At 43.2% G+C, this 22,137-nt stretch overlaps 1 protein-coding gene across 9 annotated transcripts in view; it reads right to left on the bottom strand.

Moving 5' to 3' along the window:
* Positions 1-20,131, bottom strand: part of CLASP1 (cytoplasmic linker associated protein 1) — a 167,608-nt gene extending 147,477 nt beyond the window's left edge. For all 9 annotated transcript variants that reach the window (XM_075710059.1, XM_075710065.1, XM_075710062.1 and 6 more), the window contains exon 1: positions 19,852-20,131. In XM_075710059.1, coding sequence (XP_075566174.1) covers positions 19,852-20,046 — 195 coding nt within the window. In that variant the 5' untranslated portion in view covers positions 20,047-20,131. The remainder of the gene's footprint in view (positions 1-19,851) is intronic.
* Between the last annotated feature and the right edge of the window lie 2,006 nt (positions 20,132-22,137).

Here is a 22,137-nt window from a genome sequence, read left to right as displayed (position 1 = left end):
GCAGCTAGCATAAAATGGCTGAAGATTCCTTTAGGAGGTCTTCATTTAATAATGAAGATGTTACACCTCCAAGGGCACATGACCCCTCAGTCAAAGGGAGGTATAAGCAAGGCCTCTGCCTTTGAGCAGACCTATCTACAGGCCAGTGAGGTGGTTCTTCTCTACCCTTCAATTAATTATCACCTTTCTGGCATCAAAAAGCAGTGTGCCCTTATCTCAGAATCAGGCCAGATTTAGCAATTAGAGGATGCCTTGGTGCAGACAAAACTCTGCCAATACACTGCAGAATAAAGCACAAACTAATAGCCTCATCTGACAGACAGGTAAACAGTTGTAGTGGAAACTACATTGAAGAGACTTTGCTAGCATGGACCTGAACAAGGGTGGTGATCAACTTTTCCCATATTCTGCAGGAGAAGGATAAAGAGAAATCCTCTTAGATTAGCTAGAAAGGAAATTAAGCATGAAGAGCAGAGTAGCACTGCAACAGACTAATTCAGAAGGCTGTGAAATCTTCAAAGGATGTATTTTAAGCATAGGTTGGATAAATGTCTGACAGAAGACATGTAGGTACATTTGGTTGTCTTCTGCAAACAAGAAACTGGATTTGACTTATTTCCTGAAGTCCTTTATATTACGATGCCTACAAAGCCTCAAAATTTCCTCCTTGCCATTAGAAATACAGTATCAGCAAAACAAGTTATGTTACTGGTTGGTAAACATCCTTTGTGAACAATAGAAGGCAAACTGACAATAGACTCTTATTAGCAATCCACTGTAGACATAAATTACACTGGCAAATAGAAGTTACTCCCCAGGGTAAGGTTGACACCCTGGTTAACAAAACTTTCCAACACTGGCTTAACTCAAGATTAGTGTGCAACCATGAAGTACATAAAGGCTAAGCTGAACCTTAGACTCCCTCTCCTGTGTCTGAAACCCAAACTATATCCATCCCCTTCTTTCCCTGCAGGATCCTTAACTAACTCTAGACCAATGACCTCGACTTAAACACAAATAGAACTTTCTTCTTGACAAAACTTATTTTGGGCCCAGCTTTGAGAAATACAAAGCATGCACGTGATGAGATTTCTTGGAAGAACAAACTAGGGAAACACTCGCTCACAGAGAACATGAAAGAGCTTCCTCCTTGCTGCAAGCAAGGGGCAGGGAGGCATTTGAATTCTATCATGCTGAGCTTCTTCAAGACCCAATAAAACTCCTCATACTTGTGACATTCATTAGTCAACAGCAAACAATAGGTCTTAATAAACTTTTGGCTACTCGAAACAGCTTCTAATCACCCACACATCTAACTTCACAGACCACACATGCTGGACACTGCATGAAAGGGAATCCAAGGTCGCATATTCAGCATGCTCTGTCCTGGTTTCCATCTCAGTGTGACTCAGTTGTGCTGCTTTGCCACAGCAAGACCTGCTACTAAAGCCAGATTAACACACAGACCAGCCCTTTCCCAATTAAACTGAACACATTTATGCAACACTGTCAGCTAAACCTTGTAAAAGAGTCCCCAGGCCACTCAAATCAATACAAAATTCATTTTAGCTTTGTAGTGTTTTAGCTCGTTAGGGTCGAGTTTAAATTAAATTGTATGAAAATGTGTCAAAAAAGGAATTTGTACAATTTCCCAAACCTAACAATATGGAAAGTGTCTTCCCTCTATGTAGTTAAGATCCCACTGAATGAAACCCCAAGGTGATGTGTATGCTAGGAAGCATTCACACATCATCCTTAGCTGGTAGCTCTGGAGGGGGCAAGAAACAAGCTCATCTTAAGTTACACATCCTCCCCCAACTACAGAGGTCTTGACATCAGCCCCCAGTTTCAAATCACTGCAATGGGCTTACACAGCCACTATGTTTATTAAATTGAGGATATTATTTTCCCCAAAGAACAGAGAAGAGACTCAGGAGGACAGAAAGACATTATACACTTGGACACTGTAATGTCAGTCAGTGGCAGAGCTGCCAGCTGAACCTGAGCCTGTAACAGCCCAGTGCCTGCATGAAACACAAGCCTTGTACCTCTGCTGACTCAAGCTGTGAGATTCATAACCTGTGCTCCCCGGCCTTGCCAACAGACTCACCACTCCTCATACAAGTGAGCATATTGAACAGCCCAAGTTACCTGGAAAGAGAAACTTTATTTTAAAACTTTATCTCATGAGATTTTTTTTCTTCTATGGATAGCCTGAATACTATAAAGGCAGACCAAAACACATTAATTACCACAGACTAGTCATACACATTAACATGTAGTACTCATATCACATTATTGCAATGCCTATTCATCTTAAAACCACAGGGAACAAATACAGTCTAGGTCGTGGTTAAGTTTTCCTTAAAAGTCATATGCAGTCTCTGAACACTCCAACAAATTTTCTACAGAGCTTCCCCCTGAGCATAGACGAACAAAATCAGCAATAAACTTCCAAGCAGGTCACTCTGCACTGCTGCTGGAACTGTCTCCCCTCTTGCTTCCTCTAACGCAGAGCACAACCTCCTGCAGGCAGGGGCTGCGTCTCCTTTTTGCCTGCCAACAGCACCAGCAGGACAGAAACAATCAAAAAGTCTGCTGGTGTCTGCAAGGTATCTAAAACTTCATCTCATGAGCCACCCTGCAAATACACTGGACTGCTATTCTGACTACCCACACACAAAAGCTTGGTTGTGGTGCAGACCTGTGGCTTGCAAACCTGGATTTTATCATTACCACCTCTGTTTTAAGCCTCAGCAACCAAAGGAGGGAGAAAGGTTTGCTGCAAGCTAAGAGTCAACAGCAGGCTCTTCAGTATTAACCACTCTTCACTATCACTCTTATTCACATGAAATCAAATCCACACAGCCCTTTCATAGGCCAGACTGGGAGCAGTACTAGTTGGCTAACAAGGGATCCGCAAGAGGAATTTTCTTCTTTCAAACCTAGACTATGCAATATGTTCGGGAAGGGGGAAATGGCAGGGCTCTGCCCTCTAGTCATTTCCCAAGAGCCCAAAATACCAGAGGCATAATTGCAATTAACTGCTGCTAAGGCCGCCAGCTCAGCAGCAACTAAGCCCTTCCTGTGGCTCCTGAGTGTGGCATTAGCTAGAGCACCTGCATACACAAGCAAGAGGGAAACCACCTTTTCCCCTGGAGCTAATCCCTGCAAAGGCACCTGCTTTCCCAGCAAACCTTTACACCAGCAGAAACCTGGTTCCCACTCAGTTGCTCACATTTCAGCAACCCAGACGGATGGTCTCGTAATTGTAATCTTCAGACACACACAAACCCCACCTGCAATAGTTTCATCATCATCTTCTATCTAAAGGGGCAAGGCTAGCAAGCAACCCACCCAGCCTCTCTTCCGCACAGTGAGGAATCCTTCTCATTGGCAATTTGTGGAGCAGCCTCCATTCTTTTGGGAGCAACTTACAGCTTCATAGAAACGTAAGGCAGAAAATGAAGAGTGTGAAAAATAACCAGGGATTTCCTCTCCACTAGAGTCACCTTGCCTGCCAGCCTACTTCAGTCACACAGACAGAGGAGGGCTCCCTCCCACCATGTCTAGTACAAGCGTTTTCCTAACACTGGTTCCGTACCTCTCCCTCCAAATGGAGGTGACAACACTGCACACCCAACTCTTTGTGCTCAGTCACATCACAGCAGGCCAAGGAAGCTCCAAACCAGCCTGGTAAGCAAACGCTTTGGGCTGCCAGAGCTGTGGTGGGCAGAGACCACAGGCAGAGCAACAGCAACATGCGCCAGGAGCCAAGCTACCTAATGCAGCTGCTGGCGAAGCAAAATGGGAGAAGAAAGGAGAAAGAGCTTCTCCACATGAAGCAGGAGACAGTGAGAAAGAACCTCTCTACTACTGTTTTGGCAAATACTCTTGTATCTTCAGGGCAGTTTCTTTTCCATTCAGAGGGCAGAAGGCAGGCAGGGTACACTGCAAGTACCCCGCACCACTTTCTAGCTAAGTCCCACAAGGTCTGATTTCTGTAGCGCCAGAAATACCGAGTGGGAAAGAAAACTTATAAAGTCAAGTCAAAGAAAGCAGGAGAGAAGCATCGTCTTAACACCTGTCTAGCCTTGGGTTTGGTTTTTGGGTGGGTTTTTTTTGTTGTTTTTGTTTTGTTTTTAATTAAAGAAGAGGCCTTCTGCTAACACAGTTTGGAGAATGCTGTATCTGAGAGCAAAGGACTGTTCCAGCTACCAGTAAGAATCAGAACAAGCTCCTGCTTATAAAGGGAGGAAAGGCATCAGGCAGGAACCTAGCTCCATGGGCTTGTGGCACCTGCCTGCCACAGGAACACATGGCCATCAGGACCAGCACGACTGGAGCTGGGATGCAGCTCAGTAGGGCTCAGCACAGCACATGGTGCAGCAGGGCCTGCCCTCAGCACAGCCACAAGGTAAGAGCTGTCAGGGAAGAAAGCCATTCTCCCACCCCTCTTCTGGAAGCTCCGTTCCATGCCCTGTCAGCTGAGCTTCCAGACCTGCTCTACACTTCACTGGCAGCCCAGTGACTAGTTCAGGACAAAGAGTAAATTCACTAGCCCATTGCCAAATTTTCCCCTGTAGGATTGCCTCGCTACTTTATCTGTGAACTAGGAACTAAATACAACCTCTGCCTTAATGCCTGGTGACTAAAGACCATAGCATCAATATTTAAAGCAATTTAATTCCCTTGACAGAAAGCAACACATTTGTACCAAGCTTATTGTTCAAGCAGGTAAAAGCAGCATGCTTCAATGATGGGTTTAGCCGTTTTGTTGGTCTGAAAAGTAATTCCAGATCCTTTTGCATGACAAGTGCTACAGAAGTTAAAAATCTATATTAATCACATCCTTCCAAAACCATTTTATTTTCTTATGGTCTAGCATCAAAGATTTTTCAGGATATGTGTATCATTAACTATGGCAATCAGAAGAACAGTGAATCTCCAAACCAACTATTTACAGTATATGTAGGGAAAAACATGCATTAAATATTTCTAAATCAGATCTTGCAAGATCAGGGGAGAAGCGGGGGCTTCTTCCTAATAAGCAGGACTTCCAAGAAGTTTTATACACAGATTAGTTCTAGCAAAGGCTTTAGACATCGGGCATCAAATAAAACAGCATTATCTGCATTGACAGAGTCCATTAAGTGCTCCAACCCAAATATTCTAGACAAATACAGCCCCTACTGAAAGAAGACACTACACAAGGCATGGGCCGTCACCACAGTTCAAGACCCACCAGGCCTAGAAAACTACATGAAGACTAACACATGAGGCTCAAACGTCCACAGTGCAGACGGATCACTTATTGCTCATTACTAATGAAAGAGCATCAAAACACAGGAGATCTACAGCTCCCCACTGAAACAGAACATTTATCTCCCCCGACTCTCTCCTTGCAGACTCCTGGTGCATGTGCACAAACTTGCTTTCAGCAGAAAGTTGGAGCTCACTACATTAAGGAGAAAATTAGCTGTGCAAGTCAAATGAAAAGCATATGTTTCTTCTCAAGTTTCCTTTTAATCTTTTGATGCCAGATAAAAGGAAAAAATAAGATCCATCTCACAGGTATGTAACTGTTCCCAAAATGAGCACTGAACAGCAGAGATTCAAAACAGACAGGCACAAAGATGAAAACAATATCTATATGCAGCTCAACCCTCAAAGGAACAGGATGCACCTCAAGTTCTTGCAAGAATCTGGACCCTACTGCAGGTCCTGGGACAACCAAGTATCTGCTGATGGGCTCTTCCAAACACCTCATTCTCAGCTTTTATTTGCTACAGTTGCTTCAGAACAGTAACCCTTTCAAATACAGTGACACAACCCTCCTGACTTATCACCCATCATCAACCCAAGCAATAACTTTCTGCACAAGGACACCCCTTCCTGACTGAAGCCTTAATTCCAAATCACAGTGCAGCTTGTAATGTTGGTCAGCTGCTCTCCTCACAGACATTTATACCTATAATGATTTTATTCAATTCAGATGAGAATCTAAATTTCCTCCAGAATAACAAAGAGCAGAATACAGGATGTCAAGACAAGCATTGTCTGGAAGCAGAAGGAACATCCTTCTCACACCACTGATCTGGGAAGGGCAAAGAAAACAGCAAGGACAAGAGAAGAAAAAACTGACTGAAAACAGCATTATCTGTCTATCATCAAGCTACATGATTTTAAAGAACACAGCCAAAGACCATGATCTCTTTACCCTACATTGTTTGCACCAATAACAGATTTTTAGAGGCAGAAGGGGCTCGTTAGGTCAGTTAATCTGATATCCTATGTAATACAGTTCATTAAATCCCAACCAGTTCCTCCTACACTGAAACCAATTATTTCCTGTGAATAAAGCGTTTCTTCTGGAACAGCGTTAGGGCTTAATATCATTTAAGGCCTTCAAATCGAATAAAGGAAGAAGATCAGAACTAAGAATTCTGACAAACAATTTATTTTTTGTTACAGATACAAACATTGCATACACCACAGTAAAATGGAGAAAGACATAAGCATTTTTCCCATCTGCCAGAAAACGACCCTCCCACCCCAAGACTCACACACAATAGTTTTCAAGCTTCTGAAACATACAGGCACCTACATACTTTCTAGTAAGTATGTGGATACCTAGAAAGCAAATGAAAGCCCATTGGCAACAGCCTCACTTCCTTCAAGTTATCTTTTACAGCTCCCAAAACCATAATCCGAGTTCCACATGGCCCATAGATAACAGGTGGGAAACTGGTGCACTCCAGCCAGACTGCAAACAACTAGAGAAGGCTTGGGTTGCTCTCGTATCAATTTCTGTGCCAGTACAAAAAACAGTAATAGCCCAAGAATTCTTTTTTCCATCTTCTATTTTGTAAAGGCTTTATACAAAACAGCATCTTTCAAAGATGCCACATCCACACAATGCCACAGTAACAGGCACAGAATCCAAAATTTGATACAAATTCACCTTTGACTAAAAAAAACCCTACTGTGTTAAGAGAACCAAGGTGTTTTTACTTTAAAACCGCCAAAACTATCACAAGGAAATACAGATTCAAAAGCTTCAAATAGGGGGAGTGGGAAAATCATAAATTTCAATCACATACTCCAACTTCTGTAACAAGAGTAAACAAGATTAATTACACACACACGCTCATTACCCATTATCAAACATTAGCCTCAAAGGAATGTCTCCCAGAAAAAAATTCCATAAGAAACAAAATTCAAATGTAAATTAATCCTTGTTATCATGTACACAAGTAACCCAGTCATAGATGTTGTTACAAGCGTTTCAAGAGTTAAAACTAAAAAAAAAAAAAAGACAGAACTTTCCCACATTAGCTGTGGTGTTCATCCAAAATTACATCCCACCTCCAGAGAGCCTGAACATGCACAGCACATTACATCAATTTGAATTTATCTGACTTTAATGGCAGCAGGATCTGACTGCTAATTAAGGACCAGATTTCCCAACCCTACCACACCTTTCCTGATTAAAAAAGGCAGCTTTTAGAGCATTTTTGGTTTAGCTGCTGCTCAGCCAAGCTTGGCTGCAGAGCCATTTTCTAGCATACATTCACTTATCAGAACTGCTGCTCTCACTTATCACAAGTGCCTTTCTGATCCCTGGAAAGCAGCCCCCAATAACACATTTCATTTCCATCCTCTCAGCTTGAAGATGCCAGTCACCTACAACTGCTGATAGCTGTGAAGTAAACAGAAGGAAGATAAACAGGCTCAAGTCATCTCCTTGACCTCCCAGAAGTTTTTCCTGGCTCACCATCTCAAAGCCCTGCCCTCAGCCTCTTCTCTTTGCCTGTGCTTACCTCACCCCAATTGAAAAAGGTACACCAGAACCTGTCCTCCTGCTCTGTTCCTCTCAGACTGCCACATGACAGTCACCACTGGACATCTCCCCACAGGGAAAGCAGAGTCTATCCAGACCCCCATCCATCCCCACAGCCCCGTCCTTCCTCAGATCAGCAGCTCCCTTCTCCTCCAAGCTCCTGGCTCATGCACACCTGCTCAGATTCCCCCAGAGGGCTTTATCCAGGCCTTTTGAACTGCCAGCATTACCCCAGCTGCACAACTAGTTCTTTGAGATATGGCCACTTCCACAGCTCCCCACACTTTTTCAGTAAATGTCTCATACACCCAAAGCACAGCCCTTGCACAGCGGTGTCTGAGGGCTGCAGCTGCACCAAATGAGCCCCTTTGGCTGGGAGCATGAAAACAGCAGGACCACCCCCAGCCACCCCTTGTGCCTAGCGCAACAGAATTATATTGATGTTGGACCAACAATCTTGGGATCATCATAAGACACACTCCTGCAAAACAACTGTGATAAATTTGGATTCTAGTTAAAAACAGAAAACACATAACACATGGAAGTCTGGAGTACCTGCACAGAGTATCTAGTACATACTCCAGCATTTCATCCTGCCTCTCCTCTCTAAATCAATTTTTCCTTCATCTCATTTCCCTCTATGTTAGCTGAAAGGACAGGGGAACCCATGAGACCCACATGACCTAGATGACTTCACTACTATGTCATGAGAAACCTGCTGTCCAGAGACAAAAAAGTAAGCAAGCCACCCTCACCCCACCTTTCACATGACTTAGTTTTGTAAGAGCTACCACCTGGAAAAGTAACCAACTCTTGTTCTTAAGTGTTTGTCCAGCTACAGCACACTCTTTGCTACAATTCCTATGCACTACTTCCTCCTGAAAACAGCCACCAGAAAACTTTGGAAGATGCCTGTAAGATAGCCATCAATTACCATCAGCCCCAGATACCTCAGTGATAGCACAGAGAAGGGTAAAAACCTGAGAAAAGACCATGTTAGTAGCTAATACTCAGCTAAGACCTCTCCCTGCATAGGAACTTGAGGGATACCTTTCAAGTTTATTAAGTCTCTAACCCTGCAGTGTTTCACACAGACCTAAAATCCAGCCCTTCCCATTTATCCTAATGAGCAAAGAGTTCTCACGTGTTTCTCATTAGCTCAACTTTCTGCTATTTCAGATCTTTTCCCTTCCAGCTTTCCCAAATATTCCAGCTCTGCCCCATTTATATCACTACTGCTGTAGAGGGAATTGTCTTACCTGATACCTTGGCTAGGATTATTCTTTTCACACCCCCATCCCTCTCTAGCAGTTCTGCACATTGAAGTTTTAATCTCCCCACCTTCAAAGCACTGTCATTTGGCCTGAGATGTCAGCTCCTGCCTTCCCATCCATCTGTAGTGCCAGTCCCCGTCACACCACCTGTAGGTGCAAGTTTTCAAACAAGAACCACTTCACTTTGCACATGCTCTCCTGCTTGGGAAAAGCTTCTCATTAATTGTAAGCTAGCTTACTAGAACAGGAAATTCCAGAAGGAAACGGATGAAATTGCATGGAGAAAATGGGACCTGAGCAACATGAATAAAGAAGCAGAGCTCTTTAAAGGCAACAAGAAAGCTCAGGTCTTGACGGGGACTGGAGCAGCTCTTTAAAGGCAACAAGAAAGCTCAGATCTTGATGGGGACTGGCGCTTGTGCAGTCTTTCACAAGTAGACTCACTCACATAACTTATTCACAGTCCAGCAACATTATACAGGTAACAACTTTCCAAAGACCTAAAGGGACAGAAGGTAGAAGAGGTGGACAGTAGACTATCAGGAAAGCCACCTATGCAGGCCTGGAAGAAAAGCTTTAGCCAGACAGACAAAAGAAAAACAAATACTCCAACGCGTAAGAGCAGGGACCTCCTAAAACCTGTGTGCAGTTTCAGCTTTCCATACAACATCCAAACATTGCAGAAGTTCCTTTTGGAGGTCAAGCAGTTCAGCCATGCACACAGCAGCAGCATATCAGTGGCACCCTTCATTCCTTGGGATACAATATTGCAGTGCTCCTCTAAATGTCTCAGAGTTAAGCAAGGTACACAACTATCTTCTCCAACGTCTTAATTTAAAAAGCTAGGAGCGTACCCCAGCATCTGCCCAAGGATCATTCAGTCCTCAGCACTCTAAACAGATGAGAGCACTGATACACTGTTTATCGAGGAGCACTGGTATAAGTAAGTTGGTGCAACAGGACCGACTCCATCAGCTATGAGCAAATGGGATTCCCTCCAGAACTCAGGTACACTTTTTTTATTCCAGTGTGAAAGCTAGAGTTGCCTATATTTATAAAGCTATTACAGAAACTGGGTTCTTAACAGGTCTGGCTCCATCAGATAACTTTGATGATGGGTGTATATCAGTAAAAGCCTGTAACATTCAGCTTTAAACAGCACTGAACAAGTGGCATCCCCTTTATTTAAGCTCCTAATAGCAAGACATGAAGTCCTCCTAAACTGTTAAAAGCAGACATTTGTTCCACATCACTGCGTAAGCAGCGATGCCTCCATTTGCAGTAAGATTTCCAATTAGACCCAACATGACTATGTCACTTGATATTAGTCAAATAGAGAGTCATGACAACACAAGGCAAAAATACTCTTTTAATGGAATATAGTTCTAACAGACACACAAAAACCTAACACAATTATTAGCAGAAAGAGCTGATTGCTAACATACAACTCACAGTAAACGCAGATATTACTCAAACAGTATGATTTCAAAATACACCGAGTAGAAGAAACTTTAGGTTTTCCATTTACTATTATCAGGTCCTCAACCACCAGCTGACTGGCACTCTAACCCTGGCAAGGTGTCAACACCACAGTTAACCTCACAATGCTTCCATGTCCCAAAAGAGATCCTGCCAGCCTTTGCGCTTGTGCACACACCCTTCATATATGAGCACAGCAACCCACAAGAAGGGTATGGCAGGATGAGACTCTACCACCTAATTTTTCATTATTAACACAAACTTCTCTTCAGAAAGCTACTTTTGGAGATGAAAAAGCATTACTAGGCATGAACATTTTCTTTCTCACACTTAATGCAGGGCCCAATCCTACACATTCTTTCCTCTGGCTAAACTCCCAGCCACACTATAAAAAAATTATCTTGCTTTCCACGCTCTGATAACTGGGACTCTTTGCTCTGATTCTTGAATACTCAAATGTTGCTTTGTTTTAAGGTTTTATAGTTGGCACAAAAGCAATACCAAATGAGGAACATAGCAGGTTTTGTCTAGTTAAAAAAAAAAAAAAAGAGATCTGATCTAGGAAGAAAGTAATGAACAATTTGTGGGAGGTAATGTTCACTTGGAGAAAATCAGAGACTACATGTCTCCACTGTGTTCCACACCTTCCCTCCTGCATTTGATGATACGGCCACAGAGCAGACAACACACAGGATACAAATACTTGAGGCAGCTCTATACAAACTCACACATAACACAGTCCAGCCATTAGAAACCTGGAGCTCTGAGCGAGCCACGCAGCAAGACACATCCAACTGCGCTGAGCCTCAACTAGATTGTCACTGGTACCCCGGATGGCTCATCTTAAGAGTTAGCTCACATATCTAAGACAAACCCAAACAGCTACACTGTCATCACTGGCATCGCAAAAGCATTTATATGGGAGTCTATTCACATAGGCACTTCTGACACTGGGACACTTACCACTTCCGTACTAATAAATTTTGTTAGAAAACAAATAAGAAACAAGTTTTAAGGCCTTGACTGTAAACAATGATATGGTGGATGGAACTAGATGAGCCCAAGGGCCCATACAACCTGAATTACCCTGTGATCCTATGAGCTGAACCTACTACCATACAGGAAATCTTACCTTTCAGTCTTAAAATGAAACTGCTGCAAAAGGAGGGCTGCCAGAGCCAGCATCACATATCTGAAGCAAAAAGTATCCCTGTACCTATATAGTGGGCTGGTTCTCCAAAAGCTAACATAGGTGCACTTAACACTAAGAACACACTGGAAGGTTAAAAAAAAAAAAAGTATTTTTATTACTATGCATCAGGTATTTTCAGTCTTATTTTTAAAGAAGAGCTAGTTGAATTGTTCATCTATCATTCATATATTCTTCCCTCTCCCCATTAACTTCTGAATTCTTTAACCAATTTTAGCAAACTTCAACCTAACATAGTAGAGAAAACAGAGATCCCAAAGATACCATGCTCTTACAAATATAGTAACCAACCAAAAGAGGCTCCATTAAAAGACAGACTTCATCATGAGGAAAACCACAGCTTTACACACCAGCAAATCTACACAGAAAAAGCCAAAGGAAATGAGGCTTCATAAAACTTCCCTGCTTACAAAATTACTTAATTAAAACTAGACAAAGTCAGAGGCAACTAGACCCCATTGCCAGTGGGACTGTCAGTAGGTGATTTTTCATGCTGAAGTTCAAAGGGTGAGACAAGAACAGTTTTCAAGATGACCTCAAGGAATTTCCCACAAAGACAACACAGAAGAGTGTGCATGCTTCTAGCTGAGAAGGTAACAGGCTGGTATTGGTGGCGCACCCTGGGGGCTGATGAATATTTCTTTCAGCATCAAGAGGACAACAGAACTCCACTGAGCCATTTAGAGACTAGCAAAAAAAAAAAAAAAAAAAAAAAATCAAGATGCCTGTAAACCTACCACTGCAACTAACCTCCAGTTCAGGCAAAATCCTCAGGCAGGAGTCACCATGTCAGGGAAAAGGAGGATTCTCCCCAACTCACCATACTACCTACTAAACATGAGGGAGCTGGATCGCACATGCATATATGAGACACTGCTAATTCTAATCCAGAGGTAACAGGTACATGATCCTCACACACAGCATGAACAGTAAGTCACTTTGGAATCTCTGAGGACCAAAACCAGTACACTTTTCAAAATATTTGTGTTTATTCAAAGTGTTAGAGCAGTTTCAAGCACAGCATCATACCTGTTCTACCATACAAAGGACTGAAATGAACTTTCCCTATCACTGCACATAAGCCTGTTATTCTATATTGTATATAAGCTAATCAAAATCATCACAAGATCTATCCTAAAACCAAATAGATGTCTTGTCCTTATCTATTCCTCTCCAAGAGTTTTCCAATGTTCTTGCTGCAGGCAACTTTCATCTCACATCCAGCCTAAATTTACTCACAGCCAGCTTATACCCATTCGTTCTTGTGCTAACCTTGCCCTTTAGATCTAATAGTTCTTTCCCCTCCCTGATGTTCACCCCTCTGATGTATTTATAGATAGCAGTCGTATTCCCTCTCAGCCTTCATACTGTAAACTAAACAAGCCAAACTTTTTGTCTCCTCTGGTTAGGCAGGCTCTGCAATCCCCTAAACACCACACTAGCCCTTCCCTGCACCTGTTCCAGCTTGAATTCCTTCCTTGCAGACAGGCAACTAGAACCGTACAACACATGCCACAGAAGAGCCCAGCGAGGCACTGTACAATAGCATTAGTACACCCTTATCCCCACGGAAATAAATCCCCAATAATCTGCCTTTTCCACCGATGCATCAGCTGTGACCCTCAGCCTGCAGTCAAGTAATACATCCAAGGTTTCCCGAGAGCTAGCAAACTGTGTTAGACCTCTGAATAAACCCTAGTGACAAGCACTGAAGTGCTGCAACTGAAACACTACACCAGCATTAGAGGCATAGCTTTATCTTCTCAATTTAGTAACCATAATGGTTCAGTCTGTTGTGTGTTGACCAGACTCTCAGTCCCAGCCAAAAGACTGTTTGGTCTTGCCAATGCCAAGGCAGCCACACTACCAAGCACCCAAGACAAAACGGCTCTAAAAGGTCCCAGCACTAAAATCCTATGGGATTGTAATATAAATTTGGTCAGAAAGCGAAATCAGGGGCTCATATCTCTGCAAGCCAGAATGATATGCAAGGGAGACATTTACTTTGTATCCCATTTTTCTACTCATCTCTCACCATCTGCTATTGGCCACCAAGAGATGGGATACCAAGTTAGACAGACCTTGCACGTGCCACTATGGAAACAAACTTCTGTCCTATTTATTTCAACACTGGGTCTCTGCTCTTCACAATCCCTTGGATCCTGTAGGTTCTCACTATTTATATTCGATTTCATAATACCTTCGTAAACAACTGAAAGATACTGTTGTCTGGTACACTCAGGCTCACAAACTTTTTGTTTTATGCAACCAGTAGCACATCCACATTGTATATGAAACAACCAGAAAGTATTACTCCTCCACTACAGTTCTTCCCACCCCAGCTGAAAAAGGACAATCCTTCCTGCTACAACCAGTCATTATTACCTTTTAAGTGTTAAGAAAAAGTCACAGGAAAACTCTAAATGCTGACTTGCTACAGCAGTTAACTTTTTTTCCTGTCCTGAATACAAAAGACTGAAGCTAGTATTAAATTTGATCTAGCCCAGCTGCTACAAATCTCCTATTCTGCACTGCACCCTCTATGGCACTCCCCATACTGCCAATACCACATAGGCAAGAGCTGCACCATAATCCGATCAAATTACCACACAGAGCAGAAAGTGTTGGAAAGGCAGCCCCAGCTACTACAGCCAGAGAGAACACAACTGATCAGCTGGACTGGGACTTAACAGCAATGCCTACAGGAAACTTGATATCCCAGAGCCAAAACTCTGCTCTTTCGTTAAGTTTAAGGCAGGAAAACCCACCTATTAGTAGCACGCCAGCTCAGGAGCCTAAAAATCAAGGACTGGGCACGCTCTGCAAATGCAGTTCAAACCTGATGAGCCTTTAGCCCTTCCTAAGATAGCTCTTCTCCCCACAAGAGGAGTTGTCAGAAGCAGTTTTTGCAAGATACCTTCCGCAATACGGGCACACGGAAGGAATAGGCTCTACTCGCAAGTCCAGATCTCAAGATCACTCTTCTTCCATAGCCCATTTCTCATACCTTTTGGGCATCAAAAACTAATTTAGTTATTTTTTTATTAGCAATTACAGCTTCATGGTAAAGAGGTTTTCAGGGATGAAACTGCTAAACAAATGTATATATTACTGATCCTCATGTATCCCTCAGCATCCCAAAACTCACCAGCTAACAGCAGCTGCTTGGAAACCCTTTACAAGTCTCTTTCTTCCCCAGATGGCGAAGTCTTTTTTGCCCTGTGCATTAAATACTCAAAACACACTTAAATTATCATATCGACCCATAACCATGCATGATAATTATTTCTTAAATTGTGATTTCTTCCACCGAATTTCAACCAAAATAAACACGGTATAGAGAACAAATGTATGCTCATAGCGAACAACCATTCATCAGCTTAAGTAACTCTAATGGATGCCACTTTAAACTAAGCCTCCACCATCTGTTCTACCCCTCAATTAGAGAAGCCAAAAAAATTATTCAATACAGTTTAAGAAAGCCAGCTAATTTATGTATGTTTTATTTCTCTTCAGCTCAGTGAAGCATGCTCTTGTAATGCTTGATATTCAGACACAGATCAGAATGGAAGGCTGCTTTTTCTAACACTATTAGGAGTTTTCTCGGGAAAAAAATTTCCCTGCAATATTTCACCATACTAAAAAATTCTCTGTAACATCTCACCATACATTTTATTTTAGAGTGCGATGTCTCTGTAAGTAACAAAATGTCCTCTGTAAGGACCTAAACAAATAAAATCTGAAGTCCTGCACACATGAACACAAATGAGCCTCAGGATATAGCCCTGCACAGCTCACCCCGACAGACTGGGTCTACCAGCACAGCATTGCTTGTTCAGCCAGGGCTGCTTGTTCAGCCAGGAGACCTTCGCAAGAGGAAGTGTCCTCAGCCACCAGGGTCTGTTAACCATGTCAGTTCCTAACTCCTCTTTTATAGGCAAAGCCCAGTCCTGCGAGCTGCCAGGCACAGAGCTTCACACAGATGGAGCTGTGAGATACTCTCCTTGGCAAGCATAGCCTGTGCAGTGAGAGTAGTGCAGTGTCAAAAAATCACTACTTGCCAAAGTGCAGGAAAAAGCCAAAAAGTTTCATGAAGTTCCTTATTGCAAACCCACACCCAGTTTCACTTCAAACTGGCCTCTCCTACCACTCTGCAATATTAGAAAACATTGACTAGAACCTCTCTTCAGTCTGATGGACCCTGACCTGCTTGAAGGCTCTGTCACCACCAAACCTCGAAGCTGAGTTCACTCTTGGGTGTTGCTACAGCAATACCAAGAGCACTTCCAAACCTCAACTCCGACAGCACAGACCACACATCACAAGGAACAGAAAGGTGCAAGAGACCTCATCCCCATCACTAGATGGGGCGACGGTGCAATACTCTCCTGTTGTGGAGAAGCAGGCAAGAGAAGGTCACTGCCAAAAACCCTCAGTTCACCTCTAGGAATATCAGGGTGGTAGAAAACTACTTTAAGATCCTGGACATATTCCTTCACACTACACCTCAAAATGAAACATCAGTGCCACATCATAGTCTGGGTACTGAGAAAGGCATATCAGCCACAGATGAGTCAGGAGATCCTGCCTAGTTAACAACAGCATTACCAAATGCTGCCACAAGCAGCTCGAAGTGAGATCGTTCACTAAGGAATTACTGATTATTTCAGCTCTCCCCCCCTGCTATAGGACTGTGAAGCTGGGAGGACGTGCTGAAGCCCCTGACACTGCTGCAGTGTTTTGCTGCATGTTTCAAGACAGACAGCTCAGTGTAGGCCTTAGATATTGTTCAGAGTCAAAGCTCTGCAAAATAACTCTCTCTTTTGCTTAGCAGGGGAAGAAATGGAGTCCAGCAGAACCACCATCCTGAAACAGCACAGACCAAGCAAACAAAGCTGTCTGTGAAGAAACAGAGCGGAGGCAGGATTCCTCTTTCATCTACAGCATCCTGCAACCCCTTCTCCAGCCCAACCTTGCTAGTGTACCCCACAACTCCTAGTGCCCATGCAAACACAGGCTGTCTGCTCTAAGTAACTGAGCTCCAGAGTATGAGCTCTCAAAGAGAAATCATCTTTTCACTCTGCACCATTGTTCTGTCTTCCACCTACCTACAAGTACTGCTGGAAAACTGCAGGGCAGGCAATGCCTGTTGGATGCAGCTCAAATGCACTCCTGGCAAGCGCAGATCTGCAAATGGCCTTGCACTGGACCTCAGTGCCTTGCTTCATATAACAACCCTCATGTTTCCTTGACTTGAAAAGCATCGTGAACTATCCGAGTGCCTTCTGCACCTAAGGCAGCTGCCTGTTATGAAGCAGGCACCAGTGACCAGGTCACAAGGCCATTTGTTAGAAGAGTTTTAGAGTGCTGAGTGCTATCAGAAGCATGTTAGGTCTCACCCTGTTTCACACATGATGCTTTTACAGGCTTGGACAGCACCAAGAAAAGCATCTCTTTCCCCTCCATCATTGCTTTTTTGCTGCATCACTTGAAAGAGACGATTGCATTGTCTCCAGTCCCAGTGCTGAGGTCAAGGACTTCACAAAATAGTGTCAGGTTAAAATAGAAACAGTGTACAAAAAAACCCCACCAAAACCTAAAAATGTCAGTGACAGTCATGCCTTTCATAGCTCAAACTTGTATCCCAATGAGGGAGACAGCTTGAGCCCTCCCTGTAAAGGCATAGTAATTTCATCATCAGTTGAGGCTGCATTTAATCCAAACTGAACTGGATTGCCTCAGAGATGTCATTCCTCCTTGCTTTGCTGATGTTTCCTCAGTGATAAGATCGAAGCACAAGTGTTTAGGTTAGAAGAGTCCTAGACAGGCAGGAGCCATGAATCAACTGGATGCCCTCCCAAGATAATGGATCTGTTATCCAAACCCAGTCTAATTTTGAGAGCATGCACTTTATCACTGAAGTGTTAGGAAATTTCAGATCATGCAGATGATCTCAATCTTTATTTTAAGCTGATACTTTTTCAGATGGAGGGAGCGAGGTGAGCAAAGAAACAGACTGCAAATATAATGGCTTTTTCAACCATGACCAAACAACTGCAGTTTAGCTCTCCAGATGGCTATTCTAGGGCAGTGATGCTTGGCCTTTCACTCTCAGAGTTGTTAACACTAATCCACAAACACCAGCTACCCTGTTCTCCCTCACACCAGACAGAGCTGAACTTCCAAACCCCCACCTCACAAGCAGTCAAGAAGAAAGGTGACAATAACACAGATGCAGGCACTAAAACAAAAGGAAGAGATTGGCATATGATGATGCGCTAAGCCTTGGCTGGATACTGAAGCAGACATCACTAACCTCCAGGTAGCCAGCTTGCCCCACTCAGAGGTTTCACATCCTCTATTATCCTCATTCACTGAGAAAACACCCTCCAGACATCCGAGACGTGTCTCCGTTATGCCTACTAAAACTTATTAAACACAGCAAATGCTATCTATAGAACACGCACATTAATGAACAGCCAGCTCAGCAGCATGAGTTCTGGAACAGAGTCACTGCAGTACAGAAGTGCCACCAGTTTGTTAGCAGAGAATGAATACCACAGTGAACATTGTAAGTGTGTAGTTCAACAGACAAAAGACTGGGAAAGGGTGTGGAGGAGAAGGAGAACAAGCTATCCTAAAAGAAATTCTGCAGACTAAGTGTGATGCTGGAATTGCAAAGTACTGCATAGCTCTGCAATCCACATCGCTTCATAAAACCCATGCAAACAGCACATTTTATAACAATTTCAAATTTACTGTGCCTGGGTTACCCTTCCACTGAGAATCATGGAAGTCTGTAAGAGAAAGCCAGTTAGCAAGAAAAGGGGGCATAAGAACATGCAATGTGCTCAGAAAATTACATGTACACTGCTTGTCCATGACAGCAAACTAAGATTTCTTCATTTGCTCCACCAGAAGGGATCCTCTGCTGATACTGTATTGGCTTTGGTCATTTGTTGGTTGAGGTTTTTTTTGTTCCTACATGCCAAACAGCTTCTACCACAGCTGCTTGTTGACAAAAATGAAGAGGGAAAAAATGCAGCTGTGCAGAACACATTGACCAATACACTGCAATCTCACAATGTCTTATCAAAATTTCTATTAAAAATAGTTTAAATTAATCTGAGGATGTTGAGCTCCAGGGCACTTGCAACCTATATGGCTAGTCTCTCCTTCATTTCTACACGAAAGAATTCCAGTACAACTCTCAGTTAATTATCTTCAGGTTCAGCTCTGTGGGAACTTTAAGTCTCAGATTTTTCTGGACTTATCAGAAAGGAACAGAGTCTCTTATTACATCCCATACAACAGCTTAAGTACCCTATTAGACTTGTCAGAGTGCCTTGTGAAGGGACCAGGACAGGAGTTTTCCAAGCCACAGCTTGGAACCCCTCGCCACTGCCACAGTACATGGGAGTGGTAGGACTTCCTCACTAAGAGCTGTAGGAAGATGAAGCAACACGACAGGGATAACAAGGCAGTGGAGTTCCATGTCCTATCAACTCATTGCAACACTGTCAAATTCTACAGAACATACATACACACACACACTACCCCTGAACTAAGTGCAGTAGATCAATTGTACTTAAGTTGCCCACAGAAAATAGGAAAAAAAGTCTAGCAAGATTTAATGACAGTGAAAAATACTGCTGTTTATATATGCTTTTTGCAGTTTTATAAGCTTTTTTAATATGGCAGGAAATCATCAACATCGCTTAACTACCAGGATGATCAAAGCACGCCACCAGCTAACAAGGTACGCAAAGAAACCAGAGTATCACAAAGCATGAACACCAAATGTAAATCCATTTATTAAAACCCCATTTACCCCATTCTTACTGCCCTAAGTCGTCAATATTGTATTGGCTATCACCTACCAAGAAATGTGTCAAAAATGGTTGATTCAGCATAATTATCAGCTTACAGAACAGTATATTAAGTACAGAACAGTATATTAAAAAGCCTACAACTTTCACTTAGATCAGGTAGCACTTGACACTGAAATTTCTGCCCGTAACCACATTCCATCTGACAAGTCTTACCTTATAATTGCTGGAATTTACCCAAGAAGTGGCCAGTCCATCAACCATTTTATCCAGCATAGTCTGATCATGTTCAAGATCAGCTGACTTCTGTTTATCTGAGAAGTAATCTATCAATTCCTGGCCAACCTGAAGTCTCTTTCCAACATCCTTCTGCAGCACCTGCGCTAAGCAGTACTCCATACTGGGCTCCATAGTGTCTTAGAAATACAGCACCAGCAAGAAAGCTAGAGGGCAGTAGGTCCAAAAAATCCCTCTATAAACATACGCAGGAGGTCGCCTCTTTGTTCAATGAAGGTTACTGATGGTCTGGGTTTCAAAGATGCAATTCTGAGAATGGCAACAATGCACCATGTGTGTATGAAGAGCAGCTGGCAGGATATTAAAAGTCCAATTTAAATAACTAGTAATAGACGAAGCAACGAGCTGTGCTGTACTGTTGAGTCTGCAATAATTCCCAATTCAGCAGTCCATTCTGAAAGAAATGAAAAAGAACAGTATTATAGGTTAAATTAAGACTGGGGCAAGAAAAAAAATCAAAAGCATGTCACAAAATAGGTTATTCATATACAGCTGCAAAGCCGTGATAAGCTGGATATGAGCAGCATTGTTCTATTTTAAGGAATCAGACAAGGTAGGTCAGGACAAAAAACCTTCGGTTATTCTTTACAACAGCAGTTACCCATCAGTTCCCTGGAAATTTTAGTGACAGATAGTAAATCTAGGCCTTAAGTAAGAGCCGATTAGTAATCAATATTATAGCAACTACTACCATCACCACCCACCCACAAAGGTAGAGACAAAATCCTTAAGCAGGTCACCAGAAAAACACATCTGCTTTAAGAAGCGAAAGCAGGAAGAGGTCTGGATCCTGTTTTGACTGTTGGCCTTCAGCAATTAATGCCATCAGCTGGCCAGCAAGATGCAGCACTAACACTGGGCTCCAGGAATGTAAAACAAGCAGTTTTCAAAAACTAGGTGCTCAAGCTGTTTCCAGGCTGAATCCTGTTATATCCCAACTACACATGCCCAGGAAACAGCACTGGCCTAGCCCAACAGCATAAACACAGTTCAATCAACAGTGCCTGTGGTGTCCTGAGAACCAAGACCATGCGCAAGAAAGGCCAGGCCAAACTTTGCTGCCACTCAGAGGCACAGCATCATCTGTGAAGTAAGCTTTTGGCTTATGCATAACAAAAAAAAAAAAAAAAAAAGGCTATATGTCTGGGGTTTGGTTACGCTCCTCAACCCTAGAAACTCCCCTGTCCAAGGATGTCATTAGGGACCCCACTGCAGCTTTTTTGTCCCTCCATCTACAGCCAAATGAATCCGTCCAGGCAGCCAGGGAACAGACCCCCAGCCTGTGCTCCACCCTCCCACAGACCAAGGCTCCCAGCACCACCATACTGCTTCCTGGAGCGCTCCTTCATCACAGGTTAGCTGTTTTAGGAGGGGGTGATAAAAAATCCAGTGTCTTTTTGTTTCCTGTCTAATAATATCTAAAGCTAGAAATCTGACCTACTTTTTCCGACAGCATGAGGAAAGCAGGTCAAGCTCAGAGCAAGGAAAGAAGAGGCTATGGAGCAGACACCTGGTTCAATAAACAACTGGAAGGAAGCTGGAGGCACAAGTTCACTAATTAGAAGCACTGGGGCAGCAAATCTAAATACTTTCTGTTTGAGCAAATAAGGCCTTCACAAAAGTCTTAGTAAAACAAAGTGGCTCTGACAGCAGATGGGATGCACACCAGAACGCTAGCCTGGAAATGAAAGCACACCTCGCGCAGCAGACTATTTCAGTTCATTATCTCACCTCCATCCTCCTTGGCCAGACTTACGAACGGCCACAGCTTACCAATACTAAACACAGCATCTAGAGGCAGGACAGAGGCTTGTGGTCTTGAGCTTCCCTAACCCCCAAGTGCTGCCAGACATGTCCCAGCTGCCCACACTGCTTATTCATCAGGCAGGAGGAGTCACCAGAGTGCAGGTCCCTCTGCTCCAGGCAGCCAGTTCAAATCCCCACCGGCTGACAGCGATCAAAACTGGTTCTGTACATCCAGGGACTCACCTCAGCCAACTGCCTGGCAAATCCTACCGTCAGCCAGAAGGGATTGTGTGTGCCTGCAGACTAAACTCCCTCCTCACCAGCAAAACTTCAGCCTCCAGAGCAGCAAGGAAGCATTAGCTGCAACTGCACACCCAGCACCTAGGGCTTTCAGCTAGTGTCGTGACAGCTTACTGCTCGCGACCACTACCCCAACCTAAACTGTCTAAAGAACACACC

This window comes from Pelecanus crispus, chromosome 5 (assembly GCF_030463565.1).
Source record: "Pelecanus crispus isolate bPelCri1 chromosome 5, bPelCri1.pri, whole genome shotgun sequence".
In the NCBI taxonomy this organism is placed as follows: Eukaryota; Metazoa; Chordata; class Aves; order Pelecaniformes; family Pelecanidae; genus Pelecanus; species Pelecanus crispus.
This window is presented reverse-complemented; position numbering and strand designations above follow the sequence as displayed.